At 35.4% G+C, this 24,001-nt stretch overlaps 3 protein-coding genes across 3 annotated transcripts; all 3 read right to left on the reverse strand.

The window, feature by feature from the left end:
* Window positions 1-43: 43 nt before the first annotated feature.
* On the reverse strand, window positions 44-7,183 carry LOC139813027 (dopaminechrome tautomerase-like). Its single transcript, XM_071778275.1, has 6 exons — window positions 6,753-7,183; window positions 5,411-5,631; window positions 4,461-4,642; window positions 2,127-2,593; window positions 1,404-1,647; window positions 44-988 (listed from the first exon to the last, which is right to left on the reverse strand). The coding sequence occupies exons 2-6, from the start codon at window positions 5,625-5,627 to the stop codon at window positions 779-781; spliced, it is 1,320 nt and encodes a 439-aa protein (XP_071634376.1). The 5' UTR covers window positions 5,628-5,631; window positions 6,753-7,183; the 3' UTR covers window positions 44-778.
* A 3,203-nt stretch (window positions 7,184-10,386) lies between these two features.
* On the reverse strand, window positions 10,387-15,337 carry LOC139813028 (dopaminechrome tautomerase). The gene is made up of 6 exons (XM_071778276.1): window positions 14,844-15,337; window positions 13,862-14,348; window positions 13,166-13,268; window positions 12,660-12,748; window positions 12,077-12,369; window positions 10,387-11,321 (listed from the first exon to the last, which is right to left on the reverse strand). The coding sequence occupies exons 1-6, from the start codon at window positions 14,846-14,848 to the stop codon at window positions 11,069-11,071; spliced, it is 1,230 nt and encodes a 409-aa protein (XP_071634377.1). The 5' UTR covers window positions 14,849-15,337; the 3' UTR covers window positions 10,387-11,068.
* Window positions 15,338-19,163: 3,826 nt separating this feature from the next.
* LOC139813591 (dopaminechrome tautomerase-like) lies at window positions 19,164-23,385 on the reverse strand. Its single transcript, XM_071779171.1, has 3 exons — window positions 23,013-23,385; window positions 21,103-21,358; window positions 19,164-20,474 (listed from the first exon to the last, which is right to left on the reverse strand). Exons 1-3 carry the CDS (start codon window positions 23,255-23,257, stop codon window positions 19,845-19,847), a joined length of 1,131 nt encoding a protein of 376 aa, XP_071635272.1. The 5' UTR covers window positions 23,258-23,385; the 3' UTR covers window positions 19,164-19,844.
* Window positions 23,386-24,001: the final 616 nt, after the last annotated feature.

Raw genomic sequence — 24,001 nt, forward strand, 5'->3', positions numbered from 1 at the left:
TAACAATCAGGAAAATTGATAAACTTTTAGAGATCAATTTGCATTTGTTTGCAATAATAATATTTATTAAATACGATACTGCTAGCTTCAGCGTACATTTACAATTATTTTATTCTTTTCGTTATTATCTTATTACGTAATAAATGATTTGTAAATATTATTTCTTAATAGTAACAATAATAGTAATAGTAATAACGCGTGTATTGCACAGGGATATACATATGAAACACGCGACATGAACTGCGAAACTGAAAATGCACGCGCATTCCGATACTTACTGTCCACTATTGTCAATAAAATTAAACAAAATATTTATATTACAGGAACGGTAATATTTTATCCGTTGGTGGTGGTTATTTCCGATAAATCGTGCATACCACAGCACCAGAATAAACTATTGTAAACAGACTGTAAAACTTAACTGGCACCACGAGTAGCTTGGTGGCTCCTCGAGCTGATGAATTCTTGAGAATATTCTGGGGGGAGCCTTTCGCAACAAAAATATCAAGGTACGTGTAGGTACGCGTAGAACGCGCGTTCTTTAGCGTTTATGATCAATAAAGATGGTGTAATCGATTGGTCGGTGACTGTAGATCGATCTCACGAGCCAAGGGAAGAAGAAGGATGATCTGGTAGAAATTCTTGGGAACGAATACGACGGCCGGATTGGAGATGCAGAACGGTGATACTGCGCGAAGAAATTTGGATACTTGTACCACCGGGCGGACGTCACCGGCCGAAAATGCGAATCGTCGAACTCCCCGCGGTGCCACGATCTTCATTTGGCGAACATCGACGTCCCGTAGCCGCGATCGCGGTCAAGGTTGAGACGCGCGCCGTTACACTTGGTGCCGCGGATCAGCTCGTCCACGTAACCGGCCTGTATCCGGAAGTTCGTCTCGTTCGAGCTCATAGTCGCGGTCATGAATTTTTGGAACGACGACGTGAGAACCCACAGCTCTTGACGGCCGTTTTTCGCAGTGATGATCTGCAATAAGATCGATTGTGATGTTGATTGCACTACTAAACTTTAGGTGAAAAAAGGTATCGTAAAGAAAAATCATTCTTCAATCATTCTTCTAAAGAAAGGAATGTAAGATTCGACAGAACTAAATTATTAGCTTTCTTGAAATTGCACTAAAGTTATGAATAATTGAAAATCCAATTTGCGCTGGCTGTAAAAGCGCCGCGAATATATTTTAAATATAACATATTTCATCATTTACTATAAAATTTTCAGACAATATTATTGGCAATAGTTTTATTTTTGCATTGAATATCGAATAGCGTATTTTATATTTTAATATTATTATTTTTTTAACAAAATTTATTAAAAGATTACAATACGTAGTTTTATAGCTGTAGAAATATACGTCAAAGCTGAGTATATTCTGTCACCGTACCTTTAATCCAGACGGAAATTGCAGTGTATCGGGATTGACGACGATGACTTCTGTATTGGTGCCACCGTATTCGGGATGACTGATGCTGTTCCAGCATCCTAAAGCGAGATCTGACAAAAGACCGAAGAAGAGAACTCCGTTCTGATCCATGGCTTGAGCGGCCGACTGCGATGACCTTTCCATAGCGAATGGACGGAACGACCTTGGCGCAGCATCGGAGTGATCTTGAAAGAGGCTATAATTCCTAGATAATAATGAATACTCATTTGTAATAAGATGCTATTCACCGGAGTAAGTACGCTTTGTATACGAAAGACAGGCGAAGAATGTATTGTACAAAGCAGAATCCATATAGGAACATTTATTATTCTTGTTATTTATTATATCTTTATTTTTTCATACATTGGCTGCAAATTGACTGCGAATTGACTACAAATATCAATGATTTAAAGATGAATTCAAGCATATAGAGAATAAATTTAAATATTTATTTAAAAACAAAATATTTTATTAAAACTTGTAATTATTAGAATTTATTTTTATTTTTTTAATAATACGTGTTTAATAATTATTTATTAATGATTCATTAATGTCATTTTATTAATGAGCTATATATAACGTATAAAGTATATCTCTCAGATATCATCTTAGATATTTAAAACCGAAAAATTACAGCGACGTAGTTGTAACTCTCTTAATAAAAGTCTAACCGTCTTTTTTTACCTGATTGTAGAAGTGGGTACCCAACTTTCGACCCTGCTGGCCAAAGAGTGGAAGTACAAAATCCTGTCGCCGTCCTGCTTCATGGGACTCAGGGCGAGTCCCAAAATGCCATCCATGAGATCAAACGTGTCCCCCTTGATGTGGAACGTTCCGTGGGTTGGATAGGGATAAAACAGATTGTTGGTGATCCTCCAGGAGCGGGAGTTGCGATGATCGTAGACGAGCAATCCGTATCCAGTTACGTCGGCGATGTAGACGAATGTGTCTTCACACTTGTCGCCGGTGTTACGGATGTCGACCGCGATCGTCACGAACAGGGAATCATCCTTGAATTGATCTTTGGGGAATTTGTACTGGCTGAGGATCTTGTTCGTGCGCAGCGAGAACGACAGCAATTGAGGACGACAGATCTGCCGTTCCTCGAGTTTACCGGTGTCGATGACCCACAACCTGTCGCACGAGTCCACCTGTGATCATATCTTTCTTTGCAGTTAATGTTTTTTTTTCACTTGCTTCTTAATAAGAATGCGCAATCGTCGATCCGTAGAAAAATTATTTTTCCAAGAAAATATGAAGTCTCCATGACATTATTTTAGCAAGAAAAAGAAGTTTCCATGACATAAAATAATAATTAAAATTTTAATACATATTTAGAATTAGAATAATATAATTATCAAATTTTAAACTTAAACAAATGTTATTTATGTATAATTATGTATAATTATTATCGTCGTGATACTTTTGATGTTATTATATTTAGAAAAAATAAAATTAATTTCTCTCTCATATATAATAAAAGTTGTTCCAGATTTCTTGCATTCTTTTTAGCTTTCTATAATACGAGTTCTTGGATAAATTTGCAGTTAATTTTTTTTTATATAAAACTCAGCGGATTTATGTCTTGATTTATACCGTACGTTTTTAATGTATAACACTCGTAAAGGCAATGTATAATTATAATTTAAGCGCATTGCTTTTTAAATTTCCCTTAAGCAGTCTCAATGTAAACAATAAGCAGTTCTAGTTTATTTTTGCTTCTCGGAAAAGATAACATATTGCTTGGGTCTCTTCTATCTTCATACATAGAGATTCTGCATGTTCATGATTAGCATGAAAATCGTAAGTTATCATTATTGTAAATCAAACAAACGCAAGACATTTGACATATAACAGTAGAGATAACTTATATGCACGCTGTGCTTATCGCGTTCTTTCTTGCAAAAATGTTTTTACACGGTTAGTTTGAAATATTCAGATAAAAAATGCGTTTTTATCTAAAAAAAAATATAATTTTTGTCATAAAATTATAATTTCTAATGTTATACCCAAAACTTAAATAATCATTTTTTCTTAAAAACTAGGCAACTAATAGAAGACATCTATTCCATATTTTTCATTTACTAAATACAATACAACAAATATTTTATTTATTAACAATTATATATTTTGTTGCAAGACTTACTGATACTCAAATTGTTAAAATATCTACTTTTTACAACATTAGTATCATGCTTTAGCAATTAATTATTATATATTATAAGTAATAATTAATTAATTAAATTACTTTTAAATTATTTTAGTGGTCCAACATAATTATTTTCATATTCTGACCTAATTGTTATATACATATTAGTAAAACCGTTTTTTCCGTATGCGTGTTTTATCCGAGCTCATTTTCTTAAGCCTCAATCAACACGTGCGGAATACCAGCAAAGAGCATTGTTCCGGATCGCGCGCATTGTACATAATGATAAGGTGGATACTTGTCTCGCTGGTGGGCACCCCACAATCTCATCGTGAGGAAGATATCAGAAAACGTGCTTCCTGGTGGTCAATGTTAGCGATTACGATAATTTATATTGTGTCCTTTATGACAGTTTCCGCGTATGCGCCACACGTTCGGTTTGTTATCCGAGTTTCTCGAATAGTAATGAAGGAGAGAGAGAGAGAGGAGAGGCGTTATTTCCATTTCGTCACGCGACGTGTGTTTATCTCTGAATGAGCGAGGTGCGATTTCCGATAATAAGATGGAATGATTCCTAACTTTAAGACTTATAGATCCGGCTGTGTCAGTGATCGTAAATAAAGTGACGATTCACGTGATTTTGCAATTTACCGATTCTTTTCACATTACGATTGTATCGATATCGCAGAAATGAAGTAAAATTCATTTAATTAAAAATAAGGTCATATTGGTGTACAATTTCTAGTTTCAATATTACTAAAAACTGTCGCATGATCAATTAATGTGACGTTATATTATTGAATACAATACTCTTGCGACGGCGACAGATTTATCGATACAATTTACAAGTAAAATTTTCTTGTCATTACCTGCACTCTGAATGCACTGGTGATCGCGTCACAATGTCCTAATCTGTTCCACTCCCAGCTTGGATAAGGTGCAATTATCGGATTTCCCTCAGGAGAAACATCGTTCGTCACGTAACCGAGAGTGACCGGAACCCCGTTTTGAATTCTTGGAATCGTGATGAAGACTACGGATCCTTGTTTAGCTACGTATTCATTAAACTAGTTAATAACTTTTAAGTAAGACGATTTAAACTAGCTAATTTGTCAAACGATTCGTGAAGCTCGTCTGGTAAAACAATCGTGAATTAAAAAGATTTTAATTGAGATTCTTTTTTAATTTTATGGAGAAGGATTTATGTAACTTGTATATTTGAATCCAAATTACTATAATTTTGCATTTCTTATATACTTTAATTCTATTAAATATTCCATATACTCTTTTACTTCTTTACTTTCTACAATACTTTTTTAGAATAATAACATTGAAAGTTGCAATTGTACAACAAAGTTAAATAAGAATTGTGTTTATGTTATAGACTTTCTGGTTTACGACAATCTCATTAATTATATCTGCCAAGGCGGCTCAATAATATACAACAATATAAAAATTATTATTCTTGCGTAGTTGAATTCATGCAAAAATTATGCAAACATGTTATCGCAATATATTTTCATTACTTAAGAAGTTTCGTTGCTTAAAATGCATAAATAATGAAGAAACGGGAAGCATACCAGCATAAACTGTTAGATCACGATCGTTCAATTACTCGATTGAGATTAAATCTCCATATTGTAACGTACAATTATACAAATAATCTATTTCTTCAATTAGCAATTAACTCAATTTCATCAAACAGAAGAGTAACGATCGTCAAGTAATAGCAAGTGTTTTAAAATCACATTTATCTGACTTATAATAATTTAGAATAATTTTAAATGTATTTGGAGTGACGTAAGAAACTGTTGAAAACCTCTGTGATAGAAATCCACGTCGATCGGAACAGGTGCTCCAGGAATAAAGCGGCCTTCTTGAATAGCAAGTCCCCTTGCATGCTCATTTGGGAAAGCAAATTCCAAAGCCTTCCAAGAATATATGCCCTTCAGTTTCTCAAAGCTGGTGCATTCTTGCAAAAGCAGGAACGGTATAATTAAACGGTACAATAACCGGATTGGTTCAACCTTCATCATGAATCTGTAAACAAGTTTCATTATTTATTTTTTAAGGAAAGGAAACGACGATGTTTTATTTGCGATAAATTTTTATTCGTCTTTTGCTTTGAATACATTTATTAAAATTTCTATTTTGATATAACTGCGTACAGATTTTTTAAAATATATTAATATTGTTAAATATTTTCTTTTGCAAAAGTCTTCATAAAATGTGATTAGAAGTTTATTTTAACTTGTCTATATCTATTAATTAAAAAGTTCATGTATCTTAAGACGGTGCGTCGTTATATTTACAACAAGATGTAATCGAGAATTAAATGTCAGATGTCGAACGTGTAATATTACGTGTTTGTACGCGCGTAAGTACGAGCGATTGGTACAAATTAGTTAAGTTAATGCACTTTCTAACCTTATAGACTTTCACCATAGAAATTGCATGATAAAATTTAATTTAAAAAAATAATTAAGTCAGCATTACGGAAAAATGAACTTCGATGCTTCATTAAACTTATCTCGTACAAGCATTCGCAAAAAAATATATCTTTATATGTTTATTTAACTTTCTTTGACATCAATGTTTTTATGCACCATTAAACAGATACAAAAAGGTTTAAAACAATTTGTACAAAAAATTATAAACTAAAATTAAAAACTTGATATTAATAATATATTGCAAGTATATTGACATTACTGACAATAGCAATTCCAGAATAAAGCCATCTAGAAAAAACAATGTTCTATTAACAGAAACTTAATAATATAATTGTAAGAACATAGACCATTTTATGGGCCATACAATAATAGAGCTGTCAAATTTCAAATTTTAACAAATTTATATTTTTAATTAAATATACTTATTAATAATCGCGAAAATTATCGTTTACATTATTGTCTTTAAACAAGAAACTTTTTTTATTTCGTAAGAAGTTACTCTGAATATAAGGCTAATGCTAATCTCATAAATTTTGTCATATATATATTTATAATATTTTATAATTTAAATAATCCACAGATTAATTTCCTTTATTGTTAGTGGTAGAAACTTTTATCAACAGGATAATTTAAAAAAATGATGCTTTTTATCTTCACGTTGCAAGTGTCTATTTACAGTATAAGCCAAACTCTTTGATAAATGTTCCTTACCTCTCTACGATGCGGCTTTATCTTAAGTGATGAATTCGCCAACAATTTGTGTAGACACTTCTTCGTAATCGTGTTTACTTAGTGAGTAAATACGACGTAATTTTACACGCGTTTCTTCGTTTTCAAATTTGATTGTGCAGATTGAACAGATAGCGATTCGCAACCGGCGTTCTTGCTCGTTCTTTCGTAAATACGAGTAAATCGTTAAAGAGGCAGCCGGCCTTTTTTCCTTCTTTCCTCAGCACTTTCACTGTCACGGATAGAGAAGTTCGGAGGCAGTTGTTATGCTACGCTAGCGCAAACGATTAATATTAAACAAACCGCTTTTCTCTTTATTTTCCCGCCTATTTCGAGCGTCAATGCCCCAATTTCATGTAATCATCAAGGATATCGGGATATCTTCTCTTCCTCGTAGTTTTCTCTTTTCTCAAAATACCCTCTCAATATCCGTCGTGTATTGCAACAGAAAACTCAGACGTGCGGCGAGCGCGACACTCTCCAGCGTCGCTCCACTCTTTTCAAGCCGATGATTAAATGTTATTCCAATGTGAACGATAATTCCGGGAGGACCAGGAGATATCTTGGTCTCACGGTCCGAACTACGAGACGATCGAGAGACAACTGCGAGATTTCTCGTGACGGCGCGTAACTTTTCACGCGTTCGCGTCCGAACATCTCCGCTCCACCGGAACCAGAAACGTCAAAGGGAGGTGGTTGCTCACTGCCGTCTGTCTTGGCGAAGATAAGATTGACGTTTGAGGTCATGGTACGCAAGTGAAGTGTATATACGCAAGTATTCCACTTCTGAATAAATTACGCACGCGAGTGAAAGAATCGGCAAACCAATGGCGAAAGCAACTGTGCCTGTGTTTTTAAAGAGAATAGCAAGCCTGTTGCGCGCGCGATTAATTGTCGTCGCGCTGTAGTATATTTACTTAATTGATCATTGCGATGAAAAACCGCGCGAAACGATTATCGACTATGATTTGCGATTTGAAAGCAACTTTTCGACTGGATTCTACCATTCTACGCAGATGCAAAAACATCCATTATAATTCCGGTCCTGTCACAACGTTGAATTTATTTGCGATAAAAATTTGCCACGAGAGATACCTGCAAGTGTCGCGTATTCTGATAAAAAAAATTAAGTAAAGTCATTAATCTCAAAATATTGCGACTGCTTTACAAAGCTGTTAATGTTATCTTACATATCTTTAATATTTAATGTAAAAAGATGAATAAAAAATTATTTTTAAAAGTGCACATTCTTGAGACTTTATGTGATATAAGTATAAAAATATAGTATAATATAAAAACTTGTTATATTGTATTGCTATTTTTAAATTTATAACGTTTAATACACGCATAAATAAACTTGTATTATCAAATATTTTTTAACTTTACACGTTGGTACTTTATGTATGTTGACATAAAAGCTTGTTTTATTTAATGGATGTAATAACAACCGATTTCAGAAATGTCTTTCAGTCGCTGCTTTAAAAGATTTGTACTTTTTCAACGTAAAGACATTATTTTAATTTCGCTTTATTATCTTGTTTTTTTTTTTTTTAATCACTTGGCTCTGCCGGCATTTTAATAGGTTTAAGCAGAAAGGACGATGAGACAAACGGTGATGTCACCCGAGTAATGAATACTACTATTCTGCATAAATGCTTTTTTTTCCAGTATGACTTGTCGGCGCTTTTTGAAATCAATAGAGAAGTAGGTATGTACAGAAGACATCTGCATGCGCAATAGATATCTACAATACATCTTGTATACGCACATGTATATTTTGCGTCTTGGCTATTTGCATCCAACTCGTTTGTCATTATGGGAGATAATACGTAATTCTGATAGCAATTATCTTGTTCTCGTTAAAACAAACGATAATTTCTTGACGGCAAGCCGAAATAAATTGACGCATGTATAATAGAAGTAATGAATAACTAGTAATTTTTTACCACCGTACATGTAATACAAATAGCCATTACGTGTGCAAAGTGTATTAAAAAAATTAATTAATTAAATATTTAATATTTTAAATATGTATAGAAAATATACAAGTTATTTAATTAAGTGTATTAGCAGAAATTATAGATACTACCAATATCTATAGTATTTTTCAGTAGTCTCACTTTAGTATTTTTGTATGTATAGAGATGATAATGGAAGAAAACTGATTTGTGTAAAAAAAAAATATATATATATATATAGGTGGTTTTATTTTAAAACATAATGCTTTACGAACAACCACGACAAACAATTCTCACAAAGGATTCGAATCAATTTCTGCATTAGCAGAAAATTTTATCGTTGTCCTTAAGTTTTCGAGAGAAAACGACTTGTAATGTAACTTTAAACTACTATACAAATTACATTATGTATGTAATTGATTGCAAAATTGTACGTACGTAATTACATTTAAATGTGTGATCGCAAATATATAATTTATTTAGCAAATAAATGGCAGCAAAATATGTATTTTACTAAATTACTGAAGCGTCTGTGTTATAAAAATAATGGAAAATAAGTGATTAATTTTACATTGCGTATGTAATAGAACACGACCTTTCGAGAGCATACCTTTCACTACGTTTTCAGGGAATATATATTATATTTGTTAATTACGTCCCAATCTCTCGTTTATTTATCATTTGACATTAAATTTATAAGTCATCATACGTTACAGCCATAATTGCAATTTTAATTGCAGAAATAGGTTTAATGCTTCTTTCTAATTCTAATAAGAAAATTGAATATAAATCGGATAAAGTAGATATCTATTTTACAATTTTATTTCACATATCTTTGTTTTATTTTATTCGTCATTTTGTCTTTAATCTCTTGGAAAAAACAATTTATGTACAAATATATTTATTTGAATTTTTATATACATATATCGAATTAATTTTACAAACGAGAAATAAAGACTGAAAGAGAAATGTTATTTATAAGTTGAGAAAAATGTTGAAAATATTAATATTAAGATATCACAAAATATCACAAGCTTTCGATGAAAATAAATTAGGCTGCAACTGCGAAAGAATGCGAATGTCGATATTACATACTGAAGAATTCGCAAGCTTGGCAATATTGAGTTAAACTTAGTTTTCCGACGAATTCTCAAACAATTTATAAGTATAAGTAATTCTTGAGTAAAAATAGTGTACTTCAACTAACTTTGTGTGAAATGGTCACAACTTAATATAGTATTAAATTGTGACAATTAAATATAATTTAAATATAAATATAAATTAAATATAAAATTATTTTAAACATTTAATATAAGAAACAATATAATAATTTGAGATTATTTTGTATACTCCAAGATTGTCTTATATATTTCTAGGAGAAAAATAATCTAATTTCGACAAAATAATCTTTTATTTTCTATTTTTCTTAAAATACTAGAAAATATATTACAAAATTCTTAAAAGGATTTATTTCTACAAATAACAAATTAAAATATTTTAAAACGTTTATAATTTTGATAACTGTCAAATTGACATATTGTTGCGATAATTGACAAAATTAACATACTTTTCATGTCAGTTTCTTAGGTTTAGAACATTGTAACGTAAAACAGTAAATAAATTTAAAAATTTCGTAACACATGTATAAACATATCGCAAAAGTATAAGAATTAGTAGTAAAAGTATAAGTACTAAGAATTTTTTTTATAATAATATTTTAATTGTGAGTATTTCATATTAAATATAAACATTTTATCTATATATGGCATTTTCTTTTTTTTCATACATATTTTTTTCTATTAATTTTTATCATAAAATTTGCTTTCAGAATTAAATGTCATTAATGATATTTTCTGTGAACATCAATATCGCGTGTCGCGTACGTGCTGTCGCATTTCTTTCAATCTCTGCAATCTTTTGTAGTAGGAGAGATCGAGGCGGAGTCGTCAATACAATTATCTCGATATTTGTATATTGTGTGAACTCGCCATTAATATTGTAAACACTACTTATGGTGCCCATGTAACCAACGGAGTTTAGTGAGATTATATGCCATGTTGTGATTTTCATCAAGGCAAACGTGTCATCGGAGGTCAAAAGTAAAATTTTTTGCGTGTCAAAAATTTTAAATATTTTAAATATTAAAAATATATTTTAAATGATTCTGAAGAGTAACTCATGCTGAACACGAATCTAATGAAAATTTTTATTTTCGTTGATTTCTAATAGGGTTCACTCTTTACAACGGTACACCACATTTTACTATAATTATTTGTTTTGTTAAAAATCGGCACCAAAAAATAGTGACGACTTCACCCCGGTCTCCCCTAATACCTTTTTTTAGAATCCTAGAGTGTTATTGTAGAAATTTGACGAATAATATGGGTCAATCTGCTGATTATAAGGAGTCGAAATTAATTCTTGATTATCCACTTTGATTCTCATGATGCGGATGTTAATCTGACGTGCATCAATCTGTCTCAAAAAGAACTTGTGGAATCTTGACGTCATTATCCAAAAATTACCGTTATCATATCTCGCCCATAAAATTTCGGCAGTAAATTGTAATTTTTCTGGACTGTAGGCGAGTATCCTGAAAAAAAAAATATGTAAAAGCAAAATTAAATACAATTATAATTATAACTCATAATATGAGAAATAATACATTGTATGATATTATGCATTATAACTATAATGATTGATAATCGATTATTACCTAATTACCTAATTAACTTTAACATTTAACAAATCTGTTAATTGTAAAAATTGAAGATTACAATTAAATTACAATTAACGTCAGGAATGTCTGATAGCAATAAATATATTTTTTTAATACGAAAAGATGAAAGTATTAAGGAAATGAAAGGTTTTCAAGTCTTTCTCTTTTTGTAATAAAAATAATCGAGGAAATATTTCTGCGATTAAAACGATTAACGCCATAGCAAATTCGTTTTCCTTATGGGAATTCCTAATAACTTGACATTGGTCTATACTTTAGAAGAAATTTAGATAGGATTGACGTATACGGTGCATTCACTCGGCTTAGTCGCGGCCAATTTAATTGAAGCGGAAACCGGTTTGCGTGACACGATATGCAATCGCTTCAGGTTAGGTTTGTTATTTTTCCAATTATAAATTCGTTATATATTATTATTTTTACAATAACATATCAATGTATGTATAAAATAAACCAAAATACAAGAAAAATGTTTCTTAATAAGCATTAATCCTGAAAGTTTATTCATGTTGGAGGGATATAACACTGCATAATTTATAATATTATTTAACGCGAAATCTTTAGAATAATCTGATACACTTATAAAAGTATTTCGTATGAGGTTTTCGTACCTCTGCTGATTCGTTTGCGGTTGCCACGACGCGATCGCGGTTTCCGTAAAGGGGGAGAACAAGATCTTGTCATCCCGAGGATCCACGGCCAATGCCAGACCTTGACTCGACTTTCTGCCGACCAAGGTTACAGGTAACTGTTGACCGAAAGGTAGCGGTCCGGCTTGCAGAGCCGAGGTGGGCACGCTGAAGATACGATCGGTTGCTAGAGGTTGATAGTAGACGGTCCCGAGTCTTGGTGAAAAAGCTAATCCCACCACACCGTCTAAGAACTCGAAAGTGTCGCTTCCGATCTAAGGAAATGCCCATTAAATTTTGAACAAGCTATGTACAATTGGAGAAATTCTATTACGTAACAAAATAAAATTATACGTATATCATGTAACAAAGTGATATATACAATATGTTATATACAAATATTTTCCGTGATAAAATAAAAAAAATTTAATAATTTAAACCTTTAATAATTTCGTTAACAATTCAATTTATTGTTCCACTAATCTGTCTGTTGCGATGTAATCTGTTTTTTTTTATTTTATTCATATTTTTCTAGATTTTAGGATACGAAACTTTTTATACTCACTTTAAACGTTGCCTGATCTGGATTAGGAAACATGGATGCATGAACGACCCGCCAACTTCTATCTCTAGCACCGTCGAAGATAAGAATTCCTAGGGAAACATTATGATTTTTATGAGTTTTTTTTAAATAATGTTTAAAGAAAAATAATTTTTTATACGCACAGTTTTACGTTTCTGATAATTATTAACTACTTTGACTCTGGAAAAGATATAGCTTTGAGAAAGAAAATATTATGCTCATTCTTCGGATCCATTTAAATTGCATAGTACATATTTTTTTATAGTATCTTTATATTAAAGAAAGATATTTATCTTTTCTGACTCACATTCCCTTATACGATTATATTTCGATAATGGCAAAGTAACACACAGAAAATTATAAATACGTTTGTCACGAGATCGATTATTTGACTGAGAAAATCGAAAAAAATAATTATTAAATCTAAAATATCGATAAAATAATCTTAAAATGCCTTTAATTAACAAGCCAATTAGAAATTGTGTAACCTGGTCCGAGAGTGTCAGTCATGTAAAGAAACACGTCATCGCAGGTTTTCGCCGAGACTTCGTCGATGACCACGTTGGTCAGCAAAGAATCCGGTCTCAGCACCTAAAGAAAAAGAACACATAACAATAATTGTTTAGAACAATTACACACTTTTACGTAACCCCACGCAAAAACATCTTAAATCTTAAAAATCAACTTGTTTTTCAGGCTAGACGTACCAGTGAATGATCACTAGGTCTCCATGCTTGTTTCTAACGACACATATGTCTTGCTGACACAGTGGTATAAAATTGCACACAAAACCGGTTTCGGATTACAGTTGTAAATTAAATCAATCGTACTGATTATTTACAAACGATTTCCAACATTCTCTTTTCATTACTGATTTTTAATAATAAACTTCACATGAAATAAACACCTATTAGAAATTCTCTATACTCAATTAATCAAATAAATACTATTTTTGTACAATAATTAAAGGAAAATTATTTCTTTAAAAAACAAAAGAATAGTTTTCGCGAGTGTTGTATAAATCGTCCTCTTCTCCGTGATGCTTTACTGACATATTTACGCCTGCTCTCCAAACTTATTTCTACATTCGATTTTTAAATGCGCTATTCACAAGCTAAATTTTTCATTGGATTCTTCACTGATGTCCATCTCATTTTATCGCAAGAGAACGTCGCTCTGCTCACCTCACGCGGAAAAGTCACATGACGAACCACTTGATCGGTTTTTAAGTCAAAGACCACCACTTTCGGCGGGCAAACGGGCATGAAATCGTCAATCGATGTCATGACACCGGCGTCAACGACCCACAGCCGGTTGCAGCTGTCCAGCCTGGTACGATACACCGAGATCAATCTGGAGCAATTGATCTCTCCTCTGCCGGCACCATGCCAGTCCCACGAGGGATACGCCTGAAGCTGCGGACTGCTTCCCAACGGTGCCTTCCTAGGAAAGAAGCTCAGGGTGGCCGGCACACCGGCGCGTAATCTGGGCGTGCTGACGAAGATTCTGTTCCAGGATATCTCGATACCGGTCATCACTATATTTTCCGGTTGATATTCGAAACCGTTCGGCAGAGCGAATTCGAGCAACGGCCATTGAGCCACGGTTTCCAACGTTCCCGCCCTCGTCCTGGCGCACAGCAGCCACAGGATCGCCGCCAAGAGCAAGTGCCTAAAAAAAATTAAGAAATGAACGAGTTGTCAATTAATTAATTTAAATGAACACTCGAGTTATCTTTAAATCACATGTCGAAACATTCCGCGAAAAGCATAGATGTCTTGTCTCAGTCACGGTTTAAAATACTTTCTTTATAAAAAATTGATATTATCAAATTGCCATTTGAGATTCTCTTTAACAGGCAAGAGGTACAAAGTTTCGACATGTCGAATTTATTTGCAAAAAGAAATTGTCGAGCGAATTGGACTGCAAGTACAGAGCGTGAAAATAAACAAACGCAAGACTTCGATCTTTCCGCTCGTATTCCAGAGTTAAATTATTTTTAATTTAGAAACGACCAAAACCCGTATAGTCGAAAAAGTTGTGACGATTAATCCGACCAAAACCAATGGTCGAACTGTTACGACACTAGCCAAACGTTGTCGATTACAAAAATAGAGACTTTCTCGTTAAATTACTTTCTTTACCGTTCTTGCATCCGTTACTTACCTCATGTTGCAAGGCTAGAGGCTAAAATACGGTAAATCGAAGCTTCAGCCGCACGCACCGCTTCAATCACACGCACGAGGAGCGAAACGGTAACAATATAATCGAATCGGATAGAACCGGAGCGCGGTACCAGCGCGTCAACTGTCGCGAAGGCGAGCTATGTGGTATACACGAGTGTGCACCACAAGTTCTACCGACCGGACACCGACTGATCCAATTTTCTAGCATCGACCCGTTAGAAACTCGTTGGCTCCTTAAGAGACAGGGTGCCACAACTCGGAATGCATTGTGTAACGAGACGCATATATACTTATACTTGTACACGCACAATCATACGGTCTATCGAGGGGCAGCACGCCTACACCGATCAAGACCATTCCAAGACTTCGGAGTTTAACGCGAACCGCGGGGCCAGTCTCGTGCAAGTATCTTCTCGCAAAGCGGCGAAGAAAGTGGCTCGTGACTGGCATTACTCGCGGTCTCCACGCCCTCGTAATTCCCCTATAACTTCCGTAAGTCGAAAATCAATGCTTTCGTGATACGGGCTGATACCGCAGAAAATTAAATTCTTCACCAATTTTTAGTGCGATAAGCATGGCAGAGATTTCTTTGAATCCGATAACAACTTAATGAGGCATCAATTAACTTCACGTGCCCAGTTTTGATGACTTCGGATAATATATCGGTAATATTAATTAAGATTATTAAGAAAGATGCAAACTTCTCAGGATTTTTCAAGATCCATTGAAAAAAAGCTGTACCCTTGTTCCGCGACACGCTGCATACGCGAAAGAACTTCACTCGCCTGTGATGGAACGAAGTATCAACGACCGACTGCATCACTATAGTAAGCCGTCGTATGATATTACAAAATATCATAAAAAATAATACAGAATGGCACTCCGTGTTTGTGCTATAGAATTATAACGCTTATGTAGGCGTCCTTGGCTCGATCGAAAGTGCCCGGAACTAAAGACCGCGCCCATTATTAAAGTGTAATTTAAGTATTGGACATGTAATTGCGAGACAACTTCGGACACATAACAGGGAACAAACAATCTCGAGTGTGGCCAGTTTAATAATCTTTTTTTCTTCGACTTATTTCTGTCGTTCACTCCATTCGTGACGGATGTGCATGCACGTAGAGTCACTTGATTTTATGAGCGAGATTTCTGAAACCTTTTTGGTGATAGTATATGCATGCAGGAATAATGGAATCGTAGAAACGATTGAAATGCACTCCGCTCAAAATCTCCTTTCTCCACGGTAAACAAACATTTCATTTTTGGAAAAATATCGAAATATTTGAAATTTATCTTCTTACAAGCCGTAGCTTTTCTTTTTTTAATTTTTCTGATCTCTTTTTCGAGCGAATTTCGCATTCTGTACATCGCGTACTGATTCCGGATACCAACCTTTATATCTGACCGATAAATCACTTTCTCTCCGTGTAACAGAGAGCATGCATACCTACCTAGCCTATTCTTTGTACTCTTAAGGCTTTAGTGTTCGTGTACTTAGACTATGCGGAATACTTTTAGACTCAAGCTACTGTATATATCTTATCTTACAAGGATAGATTTATGATCTTTCAGAATGTAGTCTAACCATGTACAAACTCTTCCGTAATGTTAGAAAGACCTTTCAAAGTATAATGTATGAAAAATATGGAAAAATAACTTCCTCCGCCAGTGATTAAAACCAAAATATTATTTTGGACAAAATATATTATTTTAGACCGCACTTGAGAAAAGCTCAAACCTCGAGCCGAAACGTGGTGCATTCTTTTTACATTATGCCAGTTAGTCGAGAAATAATATAATGTATGAATTCAGTCTATATATTATAGAACATATTATAGAACGATTTAATTTATTATATTTATTACTTAATGATTGAAGAAAGCTGTACAAATCGCAATGTCCTATATGTATATTTCAGAGTTATTAAATTTTTGTTTTTAAGTTTAACATCTCTCGATTGCTTGTTTATTGGCCTTAAACCTTCTACATTATTTTAAAATAGAACGCTTCAAATAGTATATATTTTATATATTACAAAATTTTATTTTTAATATAAGCTTTTAATATAAGCTTCTTTCGACATAAAAGAACTAAAAATTAGAATTCATACTTCTCTTTCTTTTTTCTCCTTTTTTTGTGTCAGCTTGAATTTTCTGCAGCATTATAGACTGATCGGAAAGCTGACTAGCGTGATCTTTCGCCAACAAAGCGCGCAATTATTAACAATTACAACTGGATGTTTTCTAGCGCGGTATATTGAAAGAATAGGGAAACGCGGTGGACGGAATAACACGATAGTGTTCGATTACTATGCCTACGGTTTGCAACGTGTGTTTCGTTGGAGATCGGATATTTCGTTGTTGCTCAATGCCCCTCGTGTGGAACACTATGGGAAATACACCATAGGAATGATCACGACTGCCCACCGTTCCCACGACGAAGCGGAAGCGGTTCGCCATCGACCTGCAACGACGGCTAGGATCGACATGCACATTCTCAATCGTAGGGATAGGAACAAGTAAGATATTTTTTAAGGAATATTTGCATATGCAGTTGCTCAATGTGATAATTTCGCACCACGTGTCCCATAAATTACGTAACGCGAAATACGAACGACAAGCGAAAAGGAACTCGTTCTGTATCATCAATAATTTTATTTTTTTTGAGCGGTTCCAAGGATTTAACTTTATTTTAATTTCGCGATGCGATCACAATTTCGTTTCTGTAACTAGTTCTATAAATAAAAAATAAACAGTGATATACATATGGAGGGGTAAAAAGTCATAGCGGTGTAAGTCAAATTTTTTAAAATATTGACTCGTGTGCATAGATGCAATTTATATATTGTATAGATTATGCATATATGCACACGAGTCAATATCTTTAAAAATTTGACTTACACCACTATGGCAATGAAAATTGCATATTAATTTTTCTATATATCTATTTCTAATAAAATCATTCCGCATTTATCTAATCCTTTTTTTAATAGAAATGTAAAAAGCCGGACGAGAAAAGTAATGCTTTTAACATTTTTTCGAAGACTCGAATTTGCCACATCAGTGTCAAGACCGGTAATGTGATATTTTAAACGACACATATTTACCTCCAATTGCTTAAGTGTAAGGCGTACATGCAAATAAATGTCAAGCGCTTATATGCCACTTCAGCTAGATGCCGTCGATAGCAGGTTATATAATTACAATATGCGGGAACGTATGATTAGCGAGGAATTACAACCGAGATCTTATTTTTTTTTTTACCGACTTAACCGATCGTAATCAAATTAATTGCAAGTATACACGACTTTGTAGGCGAATTTTTGCATGTCTAAAAAATAAATTTAAAAAAAATGATTTAAGAAACAAGACTTGAACGGTTCTCCTTCCTTTATTGAATCGTATAATAATATTTACGATATTTTTTTCGTTATCTTAAAGCCCAAGGGACATTTTGCGTCAGCGTTCAATTGGCTATTAGTTGCAAGTCTAATTTCGATTCGACTGTCTCGAGGTTTGACACACTTTCATGCAACATTGACTGAATATAATTACCGCTTATAATGCGCTCGTTAGTGATTCATGCTGATTGAATTATGCACAGTTTAACGCGCGGAATAAATTACGAGAAGCCGACGAATTATAAAGTCAAAGATCAGACGACGACGCGGAATTAAGAAATCACCTAATTCGTAATCGGATACAGTTGGACTCTCATTGCGCGGGGTATCGTATATAAAGTCAGGAAGATAATCTGATCTTGAGGATCAATTTTCATTAAAAGTTCCGATGTATCACATGGCTTCTGGTTCAACGTCCAAACGCTGGTACATATAAAAAAAGAAAGAAAAATAAACGAAAGAAATGCTCACTCGACATTTCGATGTAAAAAGCTGTTGGTAAACTGGACATGGGAATTCGAAAGGAAAACCGATGCCGCGTTGAGAATCAAACGCACTCTTCGTCCTCGGTATACAAGCTATTAATTTATGCCGAGCACGTGCGTTACTTTACAAAGGAAAACGAGAAGTGGAAGGTATAGAGCGTATAAGGAAAGGTGTTATTGGCGAATTGCATGTGTCGGGTCTGTGTATAGAACACACGCGATGTGATTAACTATTTCACGCCCAGCGCAATTCGCAGGCGTTTCTTTTTTTTCCTTTCAAACGTATGGAACTTGTTGCACGTAACTTTATAATTCTGATCGAGGCGAAGATAAGGCGATCTCTTTATAATCTGTAAAAAATATATACAAAATTCTAGATAAAAAGTTAGACTTTGGAGAATACGCTCGATAAAGCAAAAAAATATAATGCAGAGCTTGAGTTTAATTTAATTATAGTAATCGTGGTTAATTTAAGTATTTGATCAAAAGCAGTGGATCAATTCGCGCCAACTGAGCCGCGCGATTAATCAGAGAAGATTGCGCATAAAGTAATTTAATTTCTGATTCGCAGAGATTCAAACCGATGAGAGATGCGTCGAGAGCGCAGACCAGAAACGCGAGTCTCGCGTTTGGGGCAAATTTAAAAACGCAGAATTTTTATAGTACGTTTATTTCTCCATCCGACGGAATGTCAGCGATTGACATTTCGCTCACCGTCGGGGTTTTTGCATCGTCGGCTGCAAAAGAAGGCGTAATGCAGCCGATGTAATTTTGGCGAGTTCGAGTTTTGACGCTACAGACACACGTATATATAAACACACGTATACACATATACATATACACAAGAGTGATCTTTACCGCTGTACACTTATGGCAATGGGAGACACGACGATTGGCGTAAGGTACATATTGTTCCGCATCTATAGCGTAGAAAGGTAATCTCATTGAATTGTAATTGATCTCCCGGCCTGGAGTACTCTCGATCGAGGGAGGGCCGAGAAACATGTCGCTGTTATCAACCTGCGCGCTTCTATATTCCTTCTCTCCCCGATCTATTCACGATCGGGGCAGAGCGAGAAACACCTCATCGCCTCTACATCGGGACCAAGGCGTGAGTGGCCCCGCAACCGACGGTGCCCTGCATGTAATCCGCGAAGTTGCTCTCGAGGACGCGCATCCGTCCCCTCTTGTAATCGGGCACGATGTGAGTCGCCAGGCAGCATTCGTCCCGCGGGCTCTTGTAGACCGGCTGGAAGTTGGCGGGCACGAAGGGAGTGACGCAGTCCCATCTGTAGACCTCGCCCTCGCCCTCGTAGCGGAAGAAGAGCGCGCTGCCGTTGTCCGTGCCCAGGATGACCATCTTCTTCGGCTTCGGACCGCGATCGTTTATCTTGCCGTGGGCGTTACCGCTCCGGAGATGATCCGTGCGGATGGTGAACAGACGGCTGCTGCCCAGATACGTGAAGAGCAGGCAGGTGGTGCCGTCGTTGTGGCGCAACAGAGCGAGGTAGAGCACGTCGCGGCGGTCGCAGCTCATGGTCACCGCCGGCGGAAGCACGACGCGGTATCCGCGACCCGAGGTCACGTCGTACACCAGGATCGCCCGCGCGGCTGCGTCGGACACGTAGATGAAGACGCGGCCGTCCGGATTGTAGTCGGCCACGACGTACTGCAGGCGGGACGAGCTGCTCGTCAGGCCGGACAGGTCGACGTATTTCACGACCTGGAGAAAGAAAAACATCCGTTGCGTTATGTTCTGTCGTTCAACGTTACGCAATCGAGGAATCGATCCAATTTTTTAGAAAAAAGAAAAAAGAAATATTTTATATGTTGCTTATACAATTCTGTCCTTGTGTTAAAAACAATTTTAAACCCGTCTCTCTTAAAATATCGAACTAGAAATAACGTTGTACGTTTCTTGATAAATTTGAATAAATATAATATCGCAACGCTTACGCGAAATAGCTTTTTAATTGAATATTATCGCGATAGTTTGTTTGTTAAAAGAAAAGCGCTTAAAATTCTTCTTGCATAACACATTGCGAAAGGAAAAAGGGAAAAGCGATGTGGATTAATAACATGAATGCGTGCGCAAATGGTGTGACTGAAAAAAATTATATAAAACATGGAATAAGTAATTTCTTCATTTTTTTTACCAAAGAAGAGAGTTTTAAATAATGCAAATAAATATATTAAAGCACATTTGCATGTGCTTTCATAATTCATAATAAGAGTTTTATGTAAAAAGAAATGTTTCTTTTTTATCTGTATGTTTTGACACACGGAACTTCTATAAGAAGAAAATAAGATGCAGCTTTTAAAACGCGAGTTTCAGAAATGGATTGTCTCACCTTGCCGGATTTTACGTTGATGGCGACAACCTTCGCCGGGCATTTGCGCTCCGGTTGCTCGAGGGACTTTATAACACCCGTGTCCAGCACCCACAGGATATCCTGGGGATCCAAATAGATGTCCACGACATTTTGCAGCGCGGTGTGTACACCTTCCTCCTGGAGCGACCAACAGGGGAAGGGCGAGAGACTGGCCTGACAGTTCTTATCTTTCAGGGAGACTTTGGCTAGTGTCACCGGCACGCCAGACTTGTATCTGAAGGAACATTGGAAACGTTAGTATATTTCTTAATTCAAGGTATCATTGTTCTCGTTATCTCTATCTCTCGTGTTATCATCGGAAAATATTAAACGCGAGATTTGTGCGGCAATCTCGTGTTTCAACATTTAATTTCCTTGAACGTTTTATTAATGTTCTTTCATAAAATCATGTTGCTTCACGGTTAGTATGCACAGAGCGTCGTAAATCTACTAACAAATAAGATTACACGCTTCTCGAATTATATAAATTGCCGAAGTGCGCATTCTTTACACCTTACGGTCGATTTGCTATATATTCAATCGATCAAGAGCAAACTTTGTGAGATATGCCTCGGACTTGTTCGTTAATTGGCAATCAACTATACAAATAACGCTGCCTAATGACATTGAGCATTAACCCGGTAATATCGCGTGTTAACCCCGCGTGCAAAATCGCCGACGATCAGTAAGATTAATGATCATGCACGTATAATGGAAAGGAAGTACGATGAAGATATCGCGATTAAGCGCTTTTATCGTCGAGCTGAAGTGCATTTCAGTGCGTTTACAGCTGTAAATACCAATAAACGCCTCCCCTTCGTGAAACGCGGCAGATACGATCGCCGCCGTCAATGTCGCAACACCGTTACACACTGCACGTGTGCGGACATTCTCATTACGGGATCTGCAACCGTGACAAGGCCCGCGGACGTGAGTCTTTCGATTGTGAGTCTTTCGATTGCTACGTTGGAGAGGAAAAATTCCCGCCGTTATCTTCTGAACACGGGTATAAAAATATATCCCCGTAGATATCAGCGAGATGACTGCTTCATTTTTTTTCCGTGTTGGAAACTGCGATCACGATTGCGTCTCGCAATCTCGGTTCGCGTCAAACTCGTGCCTCTCGTTAATTTCTGCGAAGATTGTTACCGTCGTGTATCGATCGCTACTGACGTAACACGCGATTTGCAATGAGTGCACTTTTCTCTTGCGGCTTCTCTCTCCGTCTAAAAGAGAAACTCACCGGAGAATCCGGTTACCCTTTCGCCTTGGATTTGGATGCAATTAGAGAGAAGCGATTCGTTTACGTTGAATCGAAAGTAGTACAAATAAAATTGGCTATTCCGTTTTACAAAGTAATTTTTTCAACGTTGTGATAATTTATGTAAATAATATAAACGACAATGTTGCTTTTTCGTGGGGTTCTTTTGTAACAGATTTTTTTTCTCTGCATAAATATGTTTATATGTTTATATCGTGTGACATAAATGTTGAATAACGTGAGAAATATTTTTTCTATGTTAAAAGAACTTTATTTTTTATTGAAAACATCAGTTATCAATAAAGATATCAGTTCGTGAGATCATAAATTTTTACTGTAAGATAATGTTTTACAACTTTCTTTATCTAGAACGACTCAACAGAACCTGTTTCAGACCTGTTTCAATTCGGAATCTTAATCGAATGTTACTAAACACAATTTATTGCAATATAAAAAATGTATTTCTGCTCTCTAATCTTCTTCAAGATAATCTTATTACATCCTTTAACGAAGGGTTAATAAAAAGTCGCGTGCACACACAGAAATATCCGAAATACGAAACAAAAATATTAAGTTGATTATAATTATCGCAATTGCATTATAAATTTAGAAATTGCGCGTCTCATACCTGGGCAAAGCGAGGATGGCGTCGTCCTTGGAGATCGCAACCCTGGTGGCGAGGACGTTCTTCGAGATGAAACGGCCGTTATTATAGAACATGCTCTTCGTGGCCGCGCAAGGCCATTCGAAGGAGCCGCCGGTCCACTGGACGATGTCGGTCCCATCGCATTTCTTATTCTCGACATCACCGTGGGCACCGACGAGAACGACGACGACGGCGACGACGAACGTCACCGTTCGTGCGAAAAGCATCCTTACTTTCTGTGAGCTTCCCCCGTCCGTTCGAGTAACCCGACCGCCTCGATCGCGTCTCTTTTGGCGATCGAATCAAACCGTAAACTGTAAAATCCTCCGGATTACGCCAGTTTTATAATCCTGCTTACATCGGAGACAAAACGTTGCGCAACGCCTTTGTTTGAAAAATATTTAGCCGCGACGCGCGGCGAGTCGACATGGACACGTTCCTTAATGCAGTTCCGCACAAAATGCTATTAAATGTGCGCTGGAAATGCCAAACGCAAAAATGCGCGTTAATACTATAAATACTTACAGCGAATTTATTATTAATAAAAGATACAATAAACAAACATTTTTTTTAATGTAACTCAATTATTTCGGAGCACAAGAATATTTTTTCTTATTAAGTGACAAGGACAAAAAGGATAGGCATTTGAATAATATCAAGGAGAGTTTCTTCTCATAAATGCAATATGTTACAATTATAAAAACAAAGATAAGAATGAATTACTTGGTATTAGAAATAAGTAGGATACTATATTCATTTGCATGCTATAAAAGAATGTAAAAGGTATAGAAAGTATAAAAATTGTCTAGACATTTAAATTCTTTTATACTTTTAGTTTCCAAATAATAGTACAAATAATATAAAGAATAGATTTCTTTGGAAAAATAATGATATATAGAAGCACAATTATAACAGTACAGCAAGAATAAACTTTGACGACTGTTTATATCAATTCTTCCAAAAATTAATTT

This window comes from Temnothorax longispinosus, chromosome 5 (genome assembly GCF_030848805.1).
Source record: "Temnothorax longispinosus isolate EJ_2023e chromosome 5, Tlon_JGU_v1, whole genome shotgun sequence".
Classification (NCBI taxonomy): Eukaryota; Metazoa; Arthropoda; class Insecta; order Hymenoptera; family Formicidae; genus Temnothorax; species Temnothorax longispinosus.